Source organism: Stenella coeruleoalba (assembly GCF_951394435.1).
Source record: "Stenella coeruleoalba genome assembly, chromosome: 15".
Lineage (NCBI taxonomy): Eukaryota > Metazoa > Chordata > Mammalia > Artiodactyla > Delphinidae > Stenella > Stenella coeruleoalba.
In genome coordinates this window covers 61,365,071-61,386,647 of record NC_137161.1, presented here as the reverse complement: position 1 = coordinate 61,386,647, position 21,577 = coordinate 61,365,071, and the positions used below count along the sequence as shown (strand labels likewise).

Sequence of the window (21,577 nt, the reverse complement as noted above, 5' to 3'; positions counted from 1 at the left end):
GTATTAGATACATTTCCAGCTGTATTAGATACTATTTTATAGACTGCTACCTTGTGGACATTGGTGATACTTCCTACTTTTATCAATTACTGATGTGGTGAGCATGCTTGTGAATAAATCTTTGCCCCCCTCCCACCCTTTTATTATTCCTTAACTGAGATTTGCAGAAATGGAATTCTTGCTTTAAAGGGTCTGAATATTTTAAATAGACTCCCCATTTTGACACACCAAGCCAAGAGGGTCTGAGGGCGGAGAGGCAGCCGGTGGCCCTGGCTCTGATATGCCTGTCCCTCCTGCAGGCGATAAGGAGGGAGAGCCCAGCCCAGCCTGTTTGCTCTCCACCAAGACTGCTTTGCAATCCCCCCCCCCCCAGACAGAGCACGTGTGGGTATTACTCATCTTTGAAGCATGATTTGGGGAGTGGGTGGGGATGGTGTGGGGGGAGGCCAAGGGGGGGGGCAGGTAGGGAGTGCTGGTGGCTCCACCAGTGCCACCCAGCCTCCATCTCTTCATCTGAAAAGAAGAGTAACCCTGCGAGGCATGAGGCCAGGGACATGAAGGTACTGCATGCAGATCGGCTGGGCTATCAGTGTCTCCGGCAGGTCACGAGGGTTAAACAGGTAAAGTCAGGCAGCCTCAGGGCCTGATGAACAGACACAGGAGGAAAGAAAACATTCTCCCTCCTTTCACTTAAGAAACCTTCCGCGGCTCCTTCTCGGCTCAATGTCCACGTCAGGCTGGGGGACTTAAGTGTGACCAGTAGGTTGTACTGAGCAATGCAGATTTTCTTCATGCTTCCTAAACAGTTTATTTTTCTCTACATAGAAGTTTTACCTGTATAAAAGAATCTTTATTTTTATTTCAAGTAACTTCTTTAAACTTTCAGAAGCAAAGTTTGAGTGAAATCTTCAAAGATACAAAGGGTTAATGAATGGTTCATGGAGTCACAAAAAAACATTTTGGATGCCAGCTTATCTCTGCAGGGCCAGTCTTCAGGTTGACCGCCTTTCACACCTGCTGCTGTCACACTGGAAGGGAATCAAAGGCCACAGTTCATTTCATATTTACAATTACAGCACTTGGTGTAATTATACTTGTTGTTTTATACATCAGAACAGAGTGTACGGTGGGAGGTCAATGTACAAAATGTTTCCTTAAACAAATGGACTAGCCTGGATTTTACAAATTAAATTCTTAAAAACAAAACAAAGTAAACCCCAGAACAACAATTTTAAGTAGCACTGAAGCAGCTCGGCCTGATGGGAATTACTCTCCATGAAATGCCTGACATCCCACTCAATTCCCCCAGAAAAAGAGATGCAAACTTTCAACGATTACAAGTAGAAAACAGTGATGGCAAGTCTAACCACCATCATTCTAATCTTGAACTGAATCCTTTCAGAGGTTTAACTCTGAAACCGTCTAGCAACTCTTAAATAAGACAGAGTCGCCAACCGGATTTTGGTTTTTCCTCTGTGTTTTTTATATGCAACTGCCATGCCTATGACAAAATCTCCTGTTCTCCTAAACTTAACTTAGAGGACAGGCCTGGGCCTGGGCTCAGTCTCAGGGCTCCAACTTGCCCTGGGAGCCTTGTGTCAGTCTCTGAGGTTATTAGCGCAAGTGGGACTGAGACCCACTCCATGTCCTCTGAGAACCCTGGGTCCCTGCCAGGTGTCATGGACTGGGCCTCCCAAGACCCCACGAGGAAGGTGGCTGGGTGGGAGGCACGGTGGCTTTGTCAGCCAAGCGCTGGGGTGCCAGTCCCTGCTGCCACAGGCAGAGGGAGAAGACCTGGCTGTAGCCTTTGACAGACAAAGCGGCACCTTGTTTACAAGGGGCAGAAAATAGGGTGTCCGCTCCCCATCCCCCTCGCCACACTTAAGCATCAGAGCTTGGCTGGCAGGAAGGCTGGAAGAGTCCCTCAGAGGCTGGGCAGCGTCAGTCACAACACCTGGGTTTCCAGCCGTCGGACCTCCTTAACCACGTGATCAATGTTAATAATTGGGTTAAAGTACAGGGCCCAGTAAAACAGACAGTTGCAAACAAATTGAGGGATGAGGGGCCAGAACATGGCCACAAAAAGCCCCTGTGTTGATACTTTCCAAAAGTGGCTCCACATCCTCTGAGGCACAGTCCTGAAAAAGGAAGAGAAGCATTTGAGAGGCAGAATAGTGATGGCGTTTCTAACGACAGCGCCGAGGCACTCAGACCCTGGGCCTTTGCCTGATGCGGTCTGGCTGCCAGTGCTGCAGAGACCTTGTTTCCTGTCCCCAGTGCCCCAGACATACCTTTCCTGACCACTCCACCTTCAACTCCCAGGACGCAGCCTAGAGGGTGCCTCCTCAGGGCACTGTCGCCCAGTCCCCACGCCTGGTCCCACAGGCGAGGCCTCCCCAGCACAGTCCCAACTCCACCTGCTTCTTCGCTGGGTCGCTCTTGTACGTATTTAACATAATCTTTTCTCTGCTAGGCTGCAGGCCTTCAGAGTATAAACTGTCTTCTTTACCAAAAGATCTGTGGTGTCCAGCAGAGAACCAGGGGCAGAGTAGGGGCTCAATCAACTGTGCCTGAATAAGTGAGTTCGCTGAATTGAAATAAATGAGGGAGAGTCTTGTCAGGTTCTCAGAACTTTTTATAAGGCTGCTCCTGATGGATGAGGCCAAGACCCCTTCACGTCATGGGCTGTTTCAGGCTGAAAGGATGCTGGTGTGCTGATGCATTACTTCTGCCTGCCCAGCAGCCATACCCTGTCTTCTGGAAGCACCTTTTGAGTTTCCCTTTAGGGTGTCTCCCTCTCCTATTCTCTTCCATGTGGTCTGGTTGGGGCATCAGCTAGCCCCTGGTTGGGGGAGAGGCTGTGAGTGCACACCTGCATCTGGACACGGGGAGCCCACAAACCCCTGCACTTGTGATGGGTTTGGGGTGGCAGGGGGAGGCTGTGACCCAGGCTGGGCCAATCAGAGCAAAGGCATGTGAGCCTCAGGCTTTCACAAGCCTCAGAAGTGCTCTCTTTCCTCCAGGGCTGCTAAGCTGCTCAGATCGACACCCAGAGTGATCAAGGGCCCCCAAACAAAGACGTTGTTGAGGCTGAACAGAGCAGAGCTGTAAGGGGGGGGGGGAGGGGAGGGAGAGAGGGAGAGGGAGAGAGGGAGAGGGGGAGGGGAGAGGGGGAGGGGGAGGGGAGGGGAGGGGGAGGGGAGGGGAGGGGAGGGGAGGGGAGGGGAGGGGGAGGGGAGGGGGAGGGGAGGGGGAGGGTGGCCCTGATGACAGCATTTGGGTCTCTGGGTCCAGCCATGCAGGAAGCCTTCACTGGGCATGTCGCTTGGTAGGAAAGCCAATTTAGGTTGGTTTCTCTCACTTACAACCAAGAGTCACTTGACTCAGTGACTGTCTAGTCCAACTCTCATTTTATGCATTAATCCAGAGAAATTATCACTGTTCCAGCTGGTGGCAGTGCAGGATTAAAACTCATGCCTACAGAATTCCTCATCAAATCCCTTTATGCTCTGCCACACTGCTGCTTTCCGTAAAGTACCCTCTTCTTCTCACTTGTTTATTCCTCAATTACTGAAGCCCTTCACGCCCCGCGCCGCAGGAATTAGCCAGCACATCGCATGGGGAGAAGGCGCATGGGACGCACTTTGACAGTGAGCGCCACCAGAGCCACCCCAGCCCCAACACAAAGGCATTTTCCTGTTTGCTGCTTAAGCAGTATTTCTAAACCAGAGCCCGGGGCGTCTTCTCGAGTCTAAACAACACTCCACAGAGGACTTCTCCTCCACTTGGTATTTCTTTCCCAGTCTCTGTTGCTCCAACCGTCTCCTACATAAAAACACACTTACTTCAGTTCACTTCTTGACCAGGTCCTCCAAAAGGAGAATAATTCCAGAACTGAGAGTAACATGGCATTGACGATGAGAAACCGTGACGTCCAGTAATGGACCTCCAGCCAGTCCCAAGCAAATTCAGCAATCAGCTGGTATGGAAGGAAGGAGTACTTGACAAGGAATTCTCTCCACTGCTTCCACGTGGGCTCTCTAAGATCCTTTAAAAATAACACACAAGTAAATAAAACTACATAAAAATGGACACAAAAAATCATGAGGATTGACTTTTACACAAAATACTGTGGTTATCCCAGTGAGTTTTACATTTATTAAAACATACATACACATACACGCATATGCAACAATCTAAAATGAGATTTCCACCCACAAACTCACCTTGTAATAATTAATCTTACACTGGATAAATGTTACCGAAGAGGCTGAACTGAGATGCTTGTTATATAATTGTGGAAGCTCAGAAGTAAAAAAAAAATCTAAGCATGAGTAATCTAAGCATTATTAATAATGAGGTTGAAATGAATAAAAATTAACCAGCTTTACAATTTCTTCACCACTGCAAGGGTAGCTCAAACAATTTCAATTCAACAGCTCATCTGTGGTAGAATGATAACAGGTCATGGGAAAAGTAAACTTTAAAAAGTAATTTTGGGAAAATGAAAAATTTTCCTTACAGAATTAGCAGGTAATCTGTAACAAGAGCATTTAAACAACTCATAAGCATCCAGAGGCTAATGAAAGCCAAGCAAGACTGTGTACAACGGGGCAGACACTGAGCATCCCAAGAAGAAAGTCAGCGTGATAAGTGGGCAAGGGTTGATGGGGCTCTTTAAAACGGAAAGGTCAGGGGGTCTCTGTGCTCCCAGTCCAGCAAGGGCAGGGAACAGCTGAAAACTGGGTAATCAGCGAAACACTGTGCAAAGGGGCTAACCTGCAGGCTTAAAACTACACCCAAGGCTGAGGTCAGTTAGGTAGGCATTTGGTTTGAGTGTTTAGAAAAGGGTCTTTGGAGATTTAGGAATTCTGTTTCAACATCATATACGATGATTCCTATATCCATGTGACTTTCGATATAAACAGATCAGAGGGACTGCCCCAAAAGTACCAACGTAAAGGACATTACCCTCTGATGACCAACTAGACACAATCACCCTGAGTCAATGCGATCCACTGACAGTTCTGAAGGAATCCATCAGAGCTGTGGTGGGTAGCTATCCCTGCCAAAGGCCCTGTGGTCAGCTGACTTGATGACTCCCATCAGTGAGCTGGATGACAGCTTACTATTCTGAGGCCAACAGGACGGATACTAACCCTGCCTTGTGGTAGGACAAATAATCATCCTTTGGGGATCCTGTTAAGAGACAGATTACCAAGCTGGAGGGCCCACAGATCTAACCCTTGGGCAATCTGGACCTATGCTATCTTCTTTTATAACAGAAGCAAAGCTGGGTTTTTCCCCCCTAAATATTTCAAGTCCAGAGGGTAACCCCTCTTGCTATGCAATGCAGGAAACAAAACAGGCTTCTGGGAGTGGGGAAGTTCCTGCTGTATTTTCTTTCGTAGGGGCTCTCCTTACAAAATTCAAATGAAGCCTCTGTTGTTTCCTCTTCCCTGACAGGCGCCAGCCATGTCTCCAATTCCATCCCACACTGAGGAACGGCAGCATGAAGCCACTCAAGGCCCTCTCCAGACCCACCAGAAGCTTGGTGATGATGTCCTCCCCGGAGCTGTCTTCTTGCAGAGGGCAGATGGTATGGATGAAGGGCAGGAAGGTGTCTGTGTAGTCAAACAGGTAGAGGTACAGCAGACAGAGTCTCGGGGAGCTCTTGAGGGCGTACAGCAGGAACAGGGACCTGCCTGGGTTCACGGCCTGCAGAGGATGAGGCGGGTGCAGGGACTCGTTACAACAATAGCTGCCCACTCCCCACCCAGGCTCCTTCCGCAGTCTCACGCCCTCCTCCACGTGGTTTGCACTGGGAATGAATGAATGAATGAATGGGAAGAAGGGGCCAAGTAATCCATCTGTTAGGCTACATTATAGAAAGATCCAGTCTCTCTCCATGGGTGGGGAGGGATAGGGGGATGAGAAGCAAGCTCCTAGGCACATTTAGAAGAACACAACCTTTCGGGAAAGTAATCAGTGGGCACCACTTAATAAAAAAAATCAGAAGGCCTCATGCACAAAATATTTAGTGTTGCATTGTGCATAGTAGAGAAAAAGTGAGATCTGTGACCTCAGTCCTGAAGTTACTGTAGATATTTAGCCCAGAATTCATACAGCCATGGAGGAATGTATAGGAGGGGCATTGGATAATGCTCATGTTACAATGTTAGGTGAAGAAAAGATCTAAGATGTGTAGCCATCCACCTCCACAGTGTCAGTGCCGTGAAAGCAGGGCCTGCCTGATTCAGGACTCAGATCCCCTTTCTAAAGGACCACCTGGCTCACAAGAGATGTCAGTACATGTTTGCGGAATGAATACAAAAATAAAACAGCTGTTTTAAGTACACTCAGAAAATTGTCTAGAAGAAAACAGAGCAAAACGCAATATTACCCATGTCTGAATCTCAGGTGGGATTAGGGTCAATTTATTTTCATTTTCTTCACTTCTGTAAATTTTGCTATAATGAATGTACATTTATATTTTTCCTGATTATAAAAGAAACTTAAATATGATTCAACTTACTTGATGCTACTAAGCATCAAGTAAAATGGGCAAAAGATGTGAATGGACACTTCACCAAAGAAGATAGCAAATACGCACATGAAAAGAGGCTCATTATTACTAATCCTTAGAGAAATGCAAATTAGGCCAGTGAGATACCACTGCGCACTAATTAAAAAGGGGAGGGATGGGAAGGAGGGCTTACAAAGGGGCGGGAAGAAGCTTTTGGGAGTGATGTATACGTTCACTATCTTGATTGTGGTGATGGTTTCACAGGTGTGTACATATGTCAAAACTTAGCAAATTGTACACTTTAAATATGTGTATGTCAATTATAGCTCAACAAAACTGTTAAAACATATTCAACTTATTTGATGCTATTAGTGGCTTACCAATAAAGCTTTTAAAGTGTGATAACGGTTACATTTAAGAAGACAGTCCTTCTCTTTAGAGCTTCACACTAAAGTATTTAGGGGTGAAATAACATGATGTGTGGATATGCTTTGATATAATTCCAGGACTGTGGGTGTGGGGAGAGGGTGGAGGGGTACAGATGAATTAGGAGTGACCATGAGTCGATGCTCGTTGAAGCTGGGTATGAGTACTCTCTTCCCTCTATTTTTGTATGTACCTAACATTTTCTATATTTAAAAAGATTTTTAAGAGGTCCAACTTGTGAAATGGCTGATTCCAGGTCTGGGGCAGGAAAGGTACATGAGTAACTTGAACATCTTGTCGTGTGGGAACGGAAACTATCAAAGACTAATAAATCATGTTAAAAGGACTCATTAGCAAGTACGCTGTACCTCAATTCAAAAGTTAAATTTAAAAAATGGACTCAGAGAATGATTTGAAGAGACTCCTATTCAAAAAAGATGGGACAGTTGGAGCATCAATTAGAATAACTATTGAAATGTATTCAAATACATCAAGAATGTCAAAATACTCGGTTATTAATAATCCTAAAGAAAGAAATCGGTCACTTTTGGAGGACAACAGGGAATCAAATTCTGAAACTGGTTAGTAAATGGAGAAGATCAAGCATTTAACCTGCCGTTCTGGTATAAACTGTACTTAGGATAATCAAAATGGCTGTTGACAGAAGATTTCCTTTTTATTAAAGATGTATGTCAGCTAACAAGATGAAAAAGAAATGAGAGAGTTACAGTATCACCATTTGGCAACCCTTAACGAACTAATGGATCTAAACAATCAATGATCATGGGACATTATGCGCCTCTTGATGGAAGAAAATACCACACCTATAAAGCAGCCTTGCTGAAACACCAAACCTAGACCAAAGTAAGCCTCTAGTCCTAACTCCTAGATTACAGGATATGCAGGGGAAGAAGGGACCTGTTAGGTGACACCACAGAGAGATAACTGGCAAAGTACAAAACGTCAGAAAACTACAGGAGAAAATGATCTGGTTTCTTCAACAAATAAATGCAGGGTAATGACAGAGGAAGGGAGAATCTACAGACTGAAAGAGACTTAAGAGACATGACAACCAACAAACAACCCAATTAAAAAAAATTCAGAAGACCTGCATAGACATTTTTCCAAAGAAGACAGTGAGATGGCCAATAGGCCCATGAAAAGATGCTCAACATCACTAAGTATCAGAGAAATGCACATCAAAACCACAATGAGCTATCACCTCACACCTGTCAGAAAAGCCATCACCAAAAGCACCACAGATAACAAATGCTAGAGAGGGTGTGGAGAAACGGGAACCCCTGTACACGGTTGGTGGGAATGTAAATTGCTGCAGCCACTGTGGAAAACAGTATGGGTGGTCCTCAAAAAACTAAAAATAGAGCTACCATATGATCCAGCAATCCCACTCCTTGGAATATATCCAAAGAAAACAAAAACACTAATTTGAAAAGATGCAGGCACCCCAATGTTCATAAGAGCATTATTTGCAATTGCCAAGATATGGAAGCAACCTAAGTATCCATCAACAGATGAATGGGTAAAGATGCTGTGGCATATAAATACACACACACACACACACACACACACACACAATGGAATACTACCCTTCCATAAAAAGAATGAAACTTTACCATTTTGCAACAACATGGATGGACCTGGGGCTATTATGCTTAGTGAAATAAGTCAGACATAGAAAAATAAGTAGGTATATTTTGACTTATATGTGGAATCTAAAAAATAAAACAAACAAATGCCTATAACAAAACAGAAACCAACTCACAGATATAGAGAACCAACTAGTGGTTACCAGTGGGGAGAGGGAAGGTGGGAGGGGCAAGACAGGGGTAGGGGATTAAGAGGTACAAACTACTATATATAAAATAAGCTATAAGAATATACTGTTTAGCACAGGGAATATAGCAAATATTTTTATAATAACTTTAAGTGGGGTATGATCTATAAAAATATTGAATCACTATGTTGTACACCTGAAACTAATATTGAAAACCAACTTTACCTCAAAAAAAAAAAAAAAGACATGACAACCAAGTGTGGACCTTGTTGGGACCCTGGGTGGAACAAATCAACTGAAAAAAAAAAAGTAGGGTATTTGAATACTGACAAATTATTTGATAATATCAGAGAATTATTCATCCTGGGGGGGGGTATATTGTGGTATTTTAGTTTTGTTTTTCAAGAAGTCTTTACTTTTTAGGGCCTCTCCTGGTGGTCCAGTGGTTAAGAAAACGCCTTCCAATGCAGGGGACACGGGTTTGATCCCTGGTTGGGGAACTAAGATCCCACATGCCACAGGGCAACTAAGCCTGCGCGCCACAACTACTGAGCCTGCACCCTGTGGAACCCGTGCGCTGGAACTAGAGAGAAGCCTGAGTGCCACAACGAAGATCCCGCATGCCGCAACTAAGACCTGATGCAGCCACATAAATTAAAAAAAAAAAGTCTTTACTTTTTAGAGATTCAATAAAATATTTACTTATGAAATATATGCTATCTCAGATTCAAAATAATCAGGGGTAGCAGGAGTAGGTATTACTGAAATAAACACAGCCATGAGTTGCTGTCGTATGGGTTGATGGAAGTTTTGTACTATTATCCTGCTTTTGGGTATATTTGAAATTTTCCATAGTAAAAGTTTTTTGAAAAATCTAACTTCTAAAAATTATCTCTATATTGTAACGTAGGTGAGACATAGAAATATGGAAGTAGTTCTTCATTTTAAAGCAATGTTTCCCACCACAGGTCTAACATTGGCTACAAGAAGTCCAGAATTTGACTGCATTAACAAAACTAATAATTTATGATAAAAGAGAAGTAGGGATTTTTTTTTTAAACTGACAAACAACACAGAAAACAACAAATCATCTATCTTAGGACCCTATCCCCATTCTTCAAAAATTCTGAAACTAGTGTTTTTTCAGCTTTGAAGCAATACATGCACAAAATAAACACAATTTTTTCAAACGGCACAGAATTGTATTAAATGACAAATACAATTCACCCTTCCACTCAAGTCTCAATCCCTAGATGAAAACATTGTTAACAGTCTGTGTATCCTTCCAGAGGTTTTCTATGACACATACAATTGTGTAGCTTTTCTAACGTGTTTTTCTTTATTTTCAGTTAACAACTTGGGTATCATTTCTTGTTAGCACACCCAGGGTCACCTCGTTCCTTTGTAATGGCTACATGTATGGGTGAGCTGTATTTATTTAACCTGTTCCTAACAATGGGTGCTGAGGTTGTTTCCCACGTGCTATTACCAGTGACACTGTGGTCAACATCTTGTTTAATAATTTCTGTGACTCAAACATTCAATTCTCACTGTGACTCTCTGAGGTCATTGGCTGAGGAGGAAATGGGACCAGGAGGCCCAGGGACTTGCTGGCGTTGCCACAGTCAGTGTGCCCTGGAGGAGCCTGGCGAGGAGCCCGGGAGTCAGGCTGCCGAGCCCTCTCTTGATCACAGCGCTATGCTGCCTGTGCTCTAAATGCAAAGAAGTGAAATTGTAGACCAAAGAGTAGGGGCGGTTTAAACTTTAACAGTTATTGACAAACTGCTCTCCAAAGAGACTGCGCCAATTTAGGATCCGCACACATGAGTGCCTCTTTCCTCACGTATGTAAGTTCTTATCCTTGATAATGTCACAGGTGAGAATGACGCCAGCGGGTTGTCTCATTTGTACCATAATTATCAGTGAGCATTTTTCCCCCATAAACTTACTGGTTATTTGTATTTATTTTTCTCCATGATGTCTTTTTTAGGGTATAGGTATCTGTACTCCAGACACTCTATGACTAATAAAAAATAGAGTATTCGTTTTACACTACAGTATTCGCTAAATTCTCTCTGTGAAGGAGAACCAGGTACAGTCACACTGAAGAACAATTTATCAGCATCTGGTAAAGCTGAAGATGTGCGTTACTTGTGACCCAGTAATCCTATTCCTCAGTGTATAGCGCAAAGAAAGTCTTACACATGAGCACACGAACTTTCCAAGAATGTCCACAGCAGCCCTGTTTCTCAGCAAAAATGGAAATAATCTCAGTGGCCATCAATGGGAGAATGTATAAATGGTCATGCACTTGTGCAGTGGAATATGGCACAAGAGAAAAAGAGAGCCACAGACAAAAGCTACTTGCAGAAGGATAATAAGCTCAGTTCATGCCTTTTATGTTAAGGTTAAAAACCTAGAACATTGTTCCTAGAGCTGTGGATATATACGCATAACACAAGTAGAAAAACAGGCTCAGGAAGGATACACAGGCATAGGGAAAGTGGGGATGCAGGGGGCTTCGGTTTTGTCTGATGTATTCATGAGCAGTGGGCAGGCAGATAACTGATATCTGGTGCTCAATACTTATTTTCCATTGAAAAAATAGAGTTCACCTTGTATTCCCAGAGGTTTTGCGGGGGCTTCACACCCAGTGCTTTGACTCGCTCCAGTTCCATGAGGATGGCTCTTCGGTGGCTGCTGTTTTCTATGGTATATGGTGCCCTGGAAAATTCTTCCTCTGTCAAAGTTAAAAGCAACCTAGGGTGTGGGCAAGGAGATAGGAGGAGATGTCTTTTGAGATCACATCCTGGAAGCAAACTTTCCACAGTCGGAGTTCCACCTTATCAACACAGATAAACACTTTAGGCTTGAGGTAAGACACCTAACATATGAAATAAGATTAATAATAGCAAACAACTGAAAGCTTACTATTTGCCAGTCCCTCTATTTTTTGAAGTGTGTGTGTACAGAAAAAAAAAGTTGGGAAGAAATCCAATAAAATATTATGACATTAAGAGTAGTTGTTTGGGGACTTGCCTGGTGGTGCAGTGGTTAAGAATCCGCCTGCCAGTGCAGGGGACACGGGTGGGATCCCTGGTCCGGGAAGATCCCACATGCTGCGGAGCAACTAAGCCCGTGCTCCACAACTACTGAAGCTCGCGCACTTAGAGCCCATGCTCTGAAATAAGAGAAGCTACAGCAGTGAGAAGCCCGCGCACCACAATGAAGAGTAGCCCCTGCTCGCCGCAACTAGAGAAAGCCTGCACGCAGCAACGAAGACCCAATGCAGCCAAAAAAAGAGTAGCTGTTTGAGGATAGTGATTAAATAAAGATAAGTGTAGATCCCTTATCTGTTCCCTTTCATCAGAAGACGTGAATTCACCTCCACAGTGATTCCTTGTTAAAAGTGCCCCGTAAAGGTTTATTCCCTTTCACTCAACAATTCCAGTTTTGGAATCTCTCCTCTGGAAGGAAGACAGTTACAGAAAGACATATTGTATTAAGTGGGTAGAGAAGTTTCTTTAACTACAATTCAGGGCGAGGGTGGGGAGGTGGTACAACTTCTTACAAAAAACAGACGAAGTGGGAGTATTTTGCTTCCTCAATAGAGAGTCAAGTGTTAAAAGCTCAGTTCAGGGGGAAAAAATGGACCAGGGTGGGAGGTGGGGCAGTCTAGCAGTGAGTGGACTACACGTCTGACTCAAATGGGTTAGAGAGCGGCTGCCTGGTGGTCTAAGTAACACCCCTACGTGTTCCCCCTTCAAGGAAGGGAGGGACCCCAGTAAAGATGGACAGGGCTCTGGAAGGGGCAGGGGGACTTGCTGATGGGCAGAAGCAGGCTGACACATAGCTCAGCGATGAGTGAGCTCCTCAAACTAATAGGTTCCTCAGAGCATTTGCACAATGTAGTCTGGTACCGTCTGGAGCAGAAAAAAGGGAAACACCACATATGTGTGCTGGTAGAGATTGATTAATAGACTATAGCCTATACACATACATATAAACACAGGTTTGCTTAGTACAATCGTATTTCCAGTTTAAATAAATAAATAACATGTTATTTAACACATCTATATGTATGCCTGTATAAACATTGAAAAAAATCTGGACAGGTGTCCAGCAAGATGAGAATAGTGGTTTTCTCTGAAGAGCAGGATTATGAAGGTATTTCATTTCTAATGTCCTACAATTCTACTTTATTATTTTAAAATAAATAAATATATGTTACTTTTATAATCAGGAAGCAACAAACAATTAAAATGTCAGTCGATGACATAAAATGGTTCAGCTGCTTTAGAAAACAGTTCAATGGCTCCCCAAAAGGTAAACACAGAGTTACCTTATGACCCAGCATTTCCACTCCAAGACAGTACTGAGTATTGAAAATATACGTCCACACAAAAACCTTTATATACAAATGGTCGCAGCAGCACTGTTCCTAACAGCCCCAAAATGGAATCAATCCAAATGTCCATCAACTGAAGAATGGATGAATGAAGAATGGAAATACTCTGAACAGGCAAATCCAGGAGACAGAAAGTAGAATGGTGGTTCCCGGGGGCTGCGGGAGGGGAAAATGAGGATTGACTGCCTTTAGCAGGAGCTCTCTTTTTGGGGATGATGGAAATGTTCTAAAACCAGACTGTGGCGATGGCTGCACATATCTGTGAATATATTAAAAGCCACTGATTATACTCTTTAAATGGGTGACTTTTGGGGTTACGTGGATGGTGTCTCAATAAAACTGTTTAAAAAATGTCAGTGACGTATCAGAAGATTTTGCTCCTCACCTTCCATTTACTCTTTCAGATAAAAACCTGTCTCTGTAGAGAGAGGCCCAAGGGCCCAGCTGCTCCAGCCAGAGGACAACTTCTTCTGCTGTCCATGTGGCCACAGTCTTGTGCACCAGGAGGTCGTGCTCAGATTCCCTGCTGCTCCAGTGATACACCAGCAGGACCACCTGGGGAAAAGTGACATGGCCCTTATTCCACAGCAGGATCAGAGACGCCAGTTTCTAAATATGTGAGCGTGGGGCCGGGAAGGAAAAAGCTGAGCTGGAAGGGGATGATGCCAAGTCCATAGATATGGAAGCCGGCATCACCACTGCCACTGAGATCTGGGGAGCGTGACCCTTGGTGGGCTCATCTCTGCTGAGTCTCGGGTCGTCAGGGAACAGAGACAGGAATAGGACTCACTGCAGGGCACCAGGGAGCACTGCACCCTTTTCCCCATCAATTTGGCCAGTGTAACTGACTCGCGTGCCTTTTCTATTGGAAAATTGGTAATAGTTAGATTTTTGTAGCATGGATAGATCTTAAAAAGAAAATAGTCTCTACACTGGAAGTTAGTGAAGGGCTGTGCTCAAGACATGGCCTTGAGTTCCAGCTTTAACACCTTTCTGCACCGGTTTGCTCCTCTCTACAGCAGGAATAATAACAGTGCCTATTGCATAGGTTGTGAAGAGGATGAAATGGGACAAAGCTAACATTTACTGGGCTCTGAATATTACGTTGCATATACTTGCATAGGCAACATACCCAGGTTTCAATGTACATAGTGAATTACCACATTCGGTCACATCATTAATCATTTAGGGGTATTTCAACAGAACTGACTTCACGGGAAACTGTGGGAGGGAGGGGGACAGAGAGACATAAACTTACTGCCACACCAGTTAAAGCTGTGAGCACTCCGGAAAAGAATCCCCCTCCCCTCTGCTGATTCACTCGGCCAGTGTTGGGAGCTGAAAGAATCTTATCATTCCCATACTTCTGAAAGGCTGCGAGGCTCTGGACTACATCATTATTCTGCTGAATGTCTTCAGATCGCATTCTAATTGCATCAGGAAATAATTTTTCAATGGCATCCCTATGGAGAACAGAAAAAAAAAAAAATCACAAGACAGTTGTTTGACTAAGTACACTTATAATGTTTAGAGGCCAAAATAAAACTACTATCAACATTTAATAATATATAAGGATTCTAGAAGAATGGACAAGAAGATTGGTTATGGCCCTGCTGGTAGCAGCAACAAATCAGAAACACCTATATGTCCACTGTTAGGGCAACAGCTAAATAAAACATAGCATATTCAAACATACAGTGGAAATACATTCATACAGTGGAAACATACATAGTTTTAAAAATGAATTTACTGGATATCACTGTGTATCAAAATGAATAAATTTATCCGCATTGTTGAATGAAATAGTAAACTGCAGAAACACAGTACACCACTGATGTGAGGAAATATTTGCATTTCCTATTGGCACATAAATGTATAAAAGTATTTTTAAAAATCTGAAAGATGACAACTAAGTCATAACTGAAATTATTCTGAGAAAAAGGAAGGAAGAATTGTAAGATGGGCGAGGAGGGGTTGAAGGGGTCTTTATCAGCAATGCTCTGATTTTTTTAAAAGAATGTGAATGACTATATATGTACTGCTTATGTTATTAAAAATTAACTCAGAAAAAAGGTGCAGTTCAGTAGTGAGAGTGAGACCAACCCTCAGGTCTTACTGTAGGCTCTTCATTTTCGATTATACACAATCAGAGAACCCTTCTTCAATTTAAGGTTAACCCGCAGGTAAACCAAGGCTGAAAGGTCAGAGCAAAGTGGTGTAAATACATCTCCTGTGAAAAAGAGAATGCTGGGTTAATGTTTTCAGTGGAACTTCCTGGTACTCTGTTGATAACAAGAAGGCAAGAGAAAAGGATTTTAGCCTCAAAGACCTCACAGGGACATGATGAACATTATGAAGGGAAGCAGAAATAAACCTGCTATCTGAAGGTCTTAACAACTGTTGTGTGATGCCATGCATGAGAAACTCTATTAATGTGATAAATGCAACAGAGTTTAGTCAAAGATTATGAAAACCAGCATCAAACCAGTTTTCGAGAATCATACAGTTAGACCATCTTCTCTATGAGACCTAGGGTGTTCTCAGTGAATACACATCAATAAGAAGTATTATGTGCATAGGGTTACAGACAATGGTCTGATAACCAGCGTTTCTTTCTTTCCCCCATTTATAATAAACAAACAAATCACGGTCACCTGTGAGGAAGGGAGTCGGGACTTCCAGGTCCCTGAGCTCCCTGACTCACATGCCAGCAGATCCAGAATGACCCCTGAGGCAGTGGGCTCCACCCCTCTGGCCTTTCCAGATGTGGCTGCTCCCAGTAAGAGAAACCACACTGTACAGGCCCAATGAGCTACCCACGTGGGCTGAGCATTACCTGAGGAGAATATTGACTTTGGGGAAACCTTCCCATTTTTCTCTGCATTCTGGACACTCTGTTTTCTTCGAAGAGGCCCACCACAGAGCTAGGCAGTGCCGGCAGAAGCTGTGCCCACAGTTCAAGGTGGTTGGGTTAACCAGGATGTCGTAACAGCAGTGGCAGGAAAATTCCCTAACAGAAATCCGAGGGCTGCTGCTCTGGAGAGGGTCCTCTTCCTCAAGGCTTGTCATGTTCAGATCATTCTGCGGAGACTCTTCCATCTCTTAGCAAATTCTGGGATCCACAGACATAGAAAATTCCAGACTCAGAAAAGTGCTGCAAAGCATCGTGAAATCTAGAAAAAAAGAGACAACAACAGAAATAGGAAAGATAATATAGTAGGTGTTTGAGATTACAGTCATTCTATTGATATTAAAGCTCTGATTTTTATATGTGACAAATTTGGTTTCTAAAAATTTACATTCCATAAACCACATAAACATCACTAAATTTTTCTGACCTATTGTCATAGTTTCAAAAATTAGGTAAAGGGCTTCCCTGGTGGCGCAGTGGTTGAGAGTCCGCCTGCCGATGCAGGGGACGCAGGTTCGTGCCCCGGACCGGGAAGATCCCACGTGCCGCGCAGCGGCTGGGCCCGTGAGCCATGGCCGCTGAGCCTGCGCGTCCGGAGCCTGTGCTCCGCAACGGGAGAGGCCACAACAGTGAGAAGCCCGCGTACCGCAAAAAAAAGAAAAAAAAAAATTAGGTAAAGCAAAATAGTATAGTGGAAAGTTCAATGGACTTGGATGAGGGAGGCTGGAGAATTCTAGATCCTTCCATTCTGCTAACTTCCTTTGAAGATGTAATTTCTTTGGCCTCAGTTTTCTCAATGAAATTTCTGAAGTCCTTTCAACGTACATACTTTTAAATAAGCCAGCTTCTTGGCCCATGAAAATGTCTGGAGTCGGCAACAACAGATGTACTTCATATAAATAACAGAGTTTATCCAAACAAATCTGCCTTCCCCTTAGGTAATTAACTCTTTTGACACCTGATTTCAGAGGCTTCCACAGGAACAGTACCTGGAAGACAGTGAGGTCTGGTTCTCTGAGGTGCCCTGTGCCAGGTCCACTTGCCTGGGGCTTAATATCCACCCCACCACACACCCCAAATCAACCGAAACATGCACATCCTGCCTTCTGGATCCCACCAGTTTGGTGCCACAGAAACACACTAATGTCACTAATATGCAAATGGCTAAGGACCATTCTCTTCTCATCCTTATCTGGGTCTTAAGGGAGTTTTTTATTGAGAAGCAGTATGATGGTGCCATGGAGTTAGAAGCTCAACTCTCCATCTCCGGGATGGTGCCTAAGTTACCTGGGCTCTCTGAGCCTTGTTTCCTCAGCTGTGGAATGGTGCTTACAGTACACAAACCTTCAAAGCTTCTTGTGAGAGTTAGAGATAGTGAACTAGGGTGGTGGATGGTGTAAACAGGGGCTAAAGAAATGATTATTCAGATTGTTACTGGAATTAGCATGGCGTAGGCACTGGTGGGGAAGAGTTTCTCAATCTCACTGTTGTTACAGGCAAGAAGGTAAATTGCTCTCGATCACCGACACTGGCACGCAGAGAAGGGCTCTTTGCAGGCAGTGGTTAAGAACACAGGTCCCTGGGCTGGGCTGCCTGCATTCTTACCCCAGCTCTGCCATTTACTAGCTTTGCGCTCTGGATTTCTTTGAGTCTCAGGTTTCTCATATATAAATAGAGATGGTAATAGTATTTACCCCATTGGGAGGTTTTGAGAGTTAAGTAAGAGAATGCAAGTAAAGTGTCTGGCATACGGTAAGTAGACCATAAATGGTAGTAATTTCCCTGATTTTCAGGGAATTTTATCACTTTTTACAGGGCACAAATTTTATATAGAGCATGATAACACTATATTTTAAACAAGCAAATCTATAAACAAAGACTAGAAGAAAATACAATGAAGTATTAGTAGTTGGTTGGGTGGGGGAGGATTGTGATTTTCTTGGTTTTGGTTTTCTGTATTCACCAAGCTGTTCTTAATGAAAATGATGTTACGATAACTGCAAAAATATAGAGAAAATTATAAAAAGCAATCATATTTGCTCATTATTTGTATGTTTAGGAACATCTAAACATTTTCTAACTGCTTTCCTTTGGGCAGCCTCTTCAAATTACTAAGGAAGTAGGAGATCTTATATGTATAGGTTTTTAGAAAAAGGAATCATCATTTTGATAAAGTAGTTCCTTTATTTGGCTACTACGGATTAAACAACTACCATGTGGACAGTATTATCCCAGGAAATAATAATTGGACCATTGCTAGCTACTGACCATCTCTGGGGAGCTGGGCACTGGCAGGCACTTTAAGTACATTCATGAGCACATCTTGATTCAGTGTTGGAAGAAGGATTATTATTATTATTATTTTTTTTTTTTTTAAGAAAGGGCCTCCTGCTCAGAGTCTCAGGAGACCAGAAATTGGTCACCCCAAAGCAGTGCCCCTCAAGCAGACCATTTCACAGGGAAACCATTAGGGAGTAAGCTGGGCTGGGCCCAGGCTGCAGGGCAGACAAGAGGCCGAGAGCACTGTCTCCAGGCCCAACCAGTTCTCCTCTGTCCCCTCAATGTTGCCTACCAGGTGACCCCCAAGGACACACCCTCCAGCTGACCCTGCAGGATCTTGCCCCCAGGCCACAGGCAAGGCCTGGATGGAGGCCAGATGTTCCTTGGCCTGGTGCCAGGCCTCCCAGAGGGCTGACACTGTGGCCGCAGCTTGCTTGCCCACCAGCCTGCCTGGCCCCGACAGTGTCCTCGGGTGAGAAGTGGGCCTGCCCTCGGCAGAGGCGTGACCACCACTGCCCACCCACAGACGGGCTGACACAGGGACAGGAGGCTGCAACAGGATCCGGTTTATTCTGCTTTGGAAGGGTGGTCCTGAGAGTGGCAGGTGCCACCCTGTCCGGGGCAGAGGGAGGGCCCAAGGGCTGGTTAAGGCCAGTGGTGGGAGACGCAGGGGGATAGGCAGCCCCTATAATGCAGTGAGGCCAGGTTGAGGCCCGGAGGCAGCTGTGGTAGGCCGGGGCGATGCCCCTGCGCCCAGGGTGGAAGTCACCGGGCTGGGACCAGGCCATGGGTACGGAGCCATGACCCAGGCCACATGGGCACCCCGGGAAGTGGGGCACAGGGTCACAGGACACGAAACATGAAACACAGGCACATGAGTAAGCACGTGGACAAGTGGGCACAGATTCACAGGCCAGAGGAACACCCGGTCTCAGCTGGACACATGGACACCATGGTGGTGCCATACAGACCACAGGGGACAGACACATGGACTCGATGGCCACAGGGGACAGCCCTGAGCCATGAACTGCGAGGGACAGCGGAAGGGGGCCTTTTGGCATGACTGCACTGGAATTGCGAGAAGGGGGTGCTGGGGGCAGCCCATGTGCAGACCCCGGGGCTCAGTCCGTCTTCCACACTTTGTTAAGCAGCTTCACCACCTCGTCGTAGATGACAAACACGATGTCCACGTCCAGGCACACCCGGCCCAGGCGGGGGACGGTGCCCTTGTAGAACGCCTTGGGGCCCTCGTTCCTCAGGATCTGCAGGCCGCGGCCCCACGTTGTGTGGTACTTATGCGCCTCCAGGCCCTGCATCCGGGTCTTGATCACGTCCAGAGGAGTGTTACCACAGACACTGGCTGTGCCTGTGATGGCGCCAAACACACCGTGATCAGAAGGGTTCATAGGGGCTTGTTGGGGTTGTCCCCTTGGTACCAGTTGTGCAAGGAGGTCACGACGAAGAAGAGAATGGCCTGGTTGGATCCCTGCTTCAGCACAGTGGCCACGATGCCCTGGTAGGTCCCTTTCAGCCCTTGTTCCCAAACGATCTCCCTGACCCCGTGGAAGAATCCTCTGTATTTGGGGCTGGGGTAGGTCTGGTCATGGATTAACTTCACCTTGATGGTCTCCATGGGGCACACGACCACCATGGCATCTGCCACACCGGCGCCCAGGCCGCACAGCAGCCCGCGTGTGCTGTCTAGCCGTCCCTGGGCGTCCCGCATGTGGTTGCTGAGAAACTCGAACATCCCGAACCGGACGGCCGCCTTTGGGATGGAGCCGTAGAGCAAGGAGATGAGGCCGCGGTACAGGCCCGGTACGCCATGGTTGTGGACCGTCCGCCGCACGCAGTCCCCGATGCCCTCGTAGCGCGGCGGGTGCAAGCACTCGTCCAGCTGCAGCTGCGTCTTCACGTGCTTGGTGGGGAAGGTGATGCAGATTTCCGTGTCGCCTGCCAGGATCGCCTTCCCCGGGTGTGTGAGGGTGGCCTTCCTGGGTGCGGGCGCCCCTGCCGCCAGAGTGTGGGGCGTGGCCATGGTGGGCGGGGTGGGGGGCCCGGCGGCGGCCTCTCTTCTAACAGGGGTTAGAAGAGATGGGCTTGAATTGGGCGCTGTTCTTGGTGTTTCCTGGGGAGCAGTGAGTGATATACCTGGAGATACAGGTCTGATACAGGGTCTTGCGTGACTGGTTAATGAGAGGTGGGCAGATGGGAGCACATAAAAGTTTCGGAGGCATTGAGATCAGCAAAGCTGTCCTTGAGGATGATAAATCTCATCAGGAAGGCGGGCTGAGCTGGGACAAGGCAGAGGTGAGGTGCCGTCACTTCTGAGACTAAGGTGGCAAACATGAAAATGCAAAGAAAGGGATCAATCTATCCAAGAGATGTTACAAAAATCCTTTATGGGCTTTGGTGATTAGAGAGCAGAATGATCAAAGATGTTGTCTAGGTTCTAGAACAGGGGAAGAAGAACAGTTCTGCTGATAGAAATGAGTCACTGTAAACAAACGGAGCCCAGCTTTAAGAGAAGTAAGTTGAATTTCGGAAGAGTCGAGTTTGCAGTGATGACCAGATCTCCAGGTAGAACTGTCTAGTGAGCAGGTGGAGATCTGAAACTGGAGCTGGGAGTTAAGGGGGAGGCCAAGTGTATGGATCTAGGAGTCATTTGAAATGACAACATACATGGAAATTAATTTCTCACAAATTAACCTTTTAAAACTAGAATGCACTAATAATTCTTAGTTTACCAGATCTGAAAGTTTATTTCTCATGAGAGAAAACAAATCACACACAGACATCAGAAGTGTATTTTATAAGTCATGTTTTGGGACTTCCCTGGTGGTCCAGTGGTTAAGAATCGCCTTTCAATGCAGGGGACGCAGGTTCGATCCCTGGTTGGGGAACTAAGATCCCACATGCCGTGGAGCGACTAAGCCCGCGAGCCGCAACTACTGAGCCCGTGCACTCTAGGGCCCGCGTGCCACAACTAGAGAGAAGCCTGCGTGCCGCAAGGAAAGACCCTGCATGCCACATAAATAAATAAATACTTAAAAAAAATGCAGAGGGAACAAAATATTAAGGATCTGTTTTTTTTAAAAAAAGTCATGTTTTGAAAAGCTGAGGTGGCCACTAACTCTGTTTTTTAATTGTCTTTGACAATCTAGAAACTGCATGGACTTTGATTACTTCTTAGGAATCTTGCTCGTTTCATTTTACCCTAAATTCAAAAAC

General features: G+C 45.3%; 2 protein-coding genes across 3 annotated transcripts in view; both read right to left on the bottom strand.

Moving 5' to 3' along the window:
- Positions 1-820: 820 nt before the first annotated feature.
- Positions 821-21,577, bottom strand: part of BFAR (bifunctional apoptosis regulator) — a 28,447-nt gene continuing 7,690 nt past the window's right edge. Inside the window, exons 2-9 of one of the 2 annotated variants that reach the window (XM_079946015.1) lie at positions 16,494-16,665; positions 15,992-16,328; positions 14,414-14,618; positions 13,541-13,710; positions 11,363-11,507; positions 5,545-5,718; positions 3,846-4,048; positions 821-2,138 (exon numbers count right to left, since the gene is read on the bottom strand). In XM_079946015.1, the coding sequence (XP_079802141.1) occupies positions 1,946-2,138; positions 3,846-4,048; positions 5,545-5,718; positions 11,363-11,507; positions 13,541-13,710; positions 14,414-14,618; positions 15,992-16,254 (1,353 nt within the window). In that variant the 5' untranslated portion in view covers positions 16,255-16,328; positions 16,494-16,665 and the 3' untranslated portion in view covers positions 821-1,945. The remainder of the gene's footprint in view (positions 2,139-3,845; positions 4,049-5,544; positions 5,719-11,362; positions 11,508-13,540; positions 13,711-14,413; positions 14,619-15,991; positions 16,329-16,493; positions 16,666-21,577) is intronic. The other variant, XM_079946014.1, reaches the window with a different exon arrangement.
- On the bottom strand, positions 19,009-20,619 carry LOC307198806 (tricarboxylate transport protein, mitochondrial-like). The gene is given in 2 exon segments (XM_079946037.1): positions 19,009-19,755; positions 19,758-20,619. Coding segments are annotated over 2 exon segments (915 nt in total). The 5' UTR covers positions 20,385-20,619; the 3' UTR covers positions 19,009-19,467.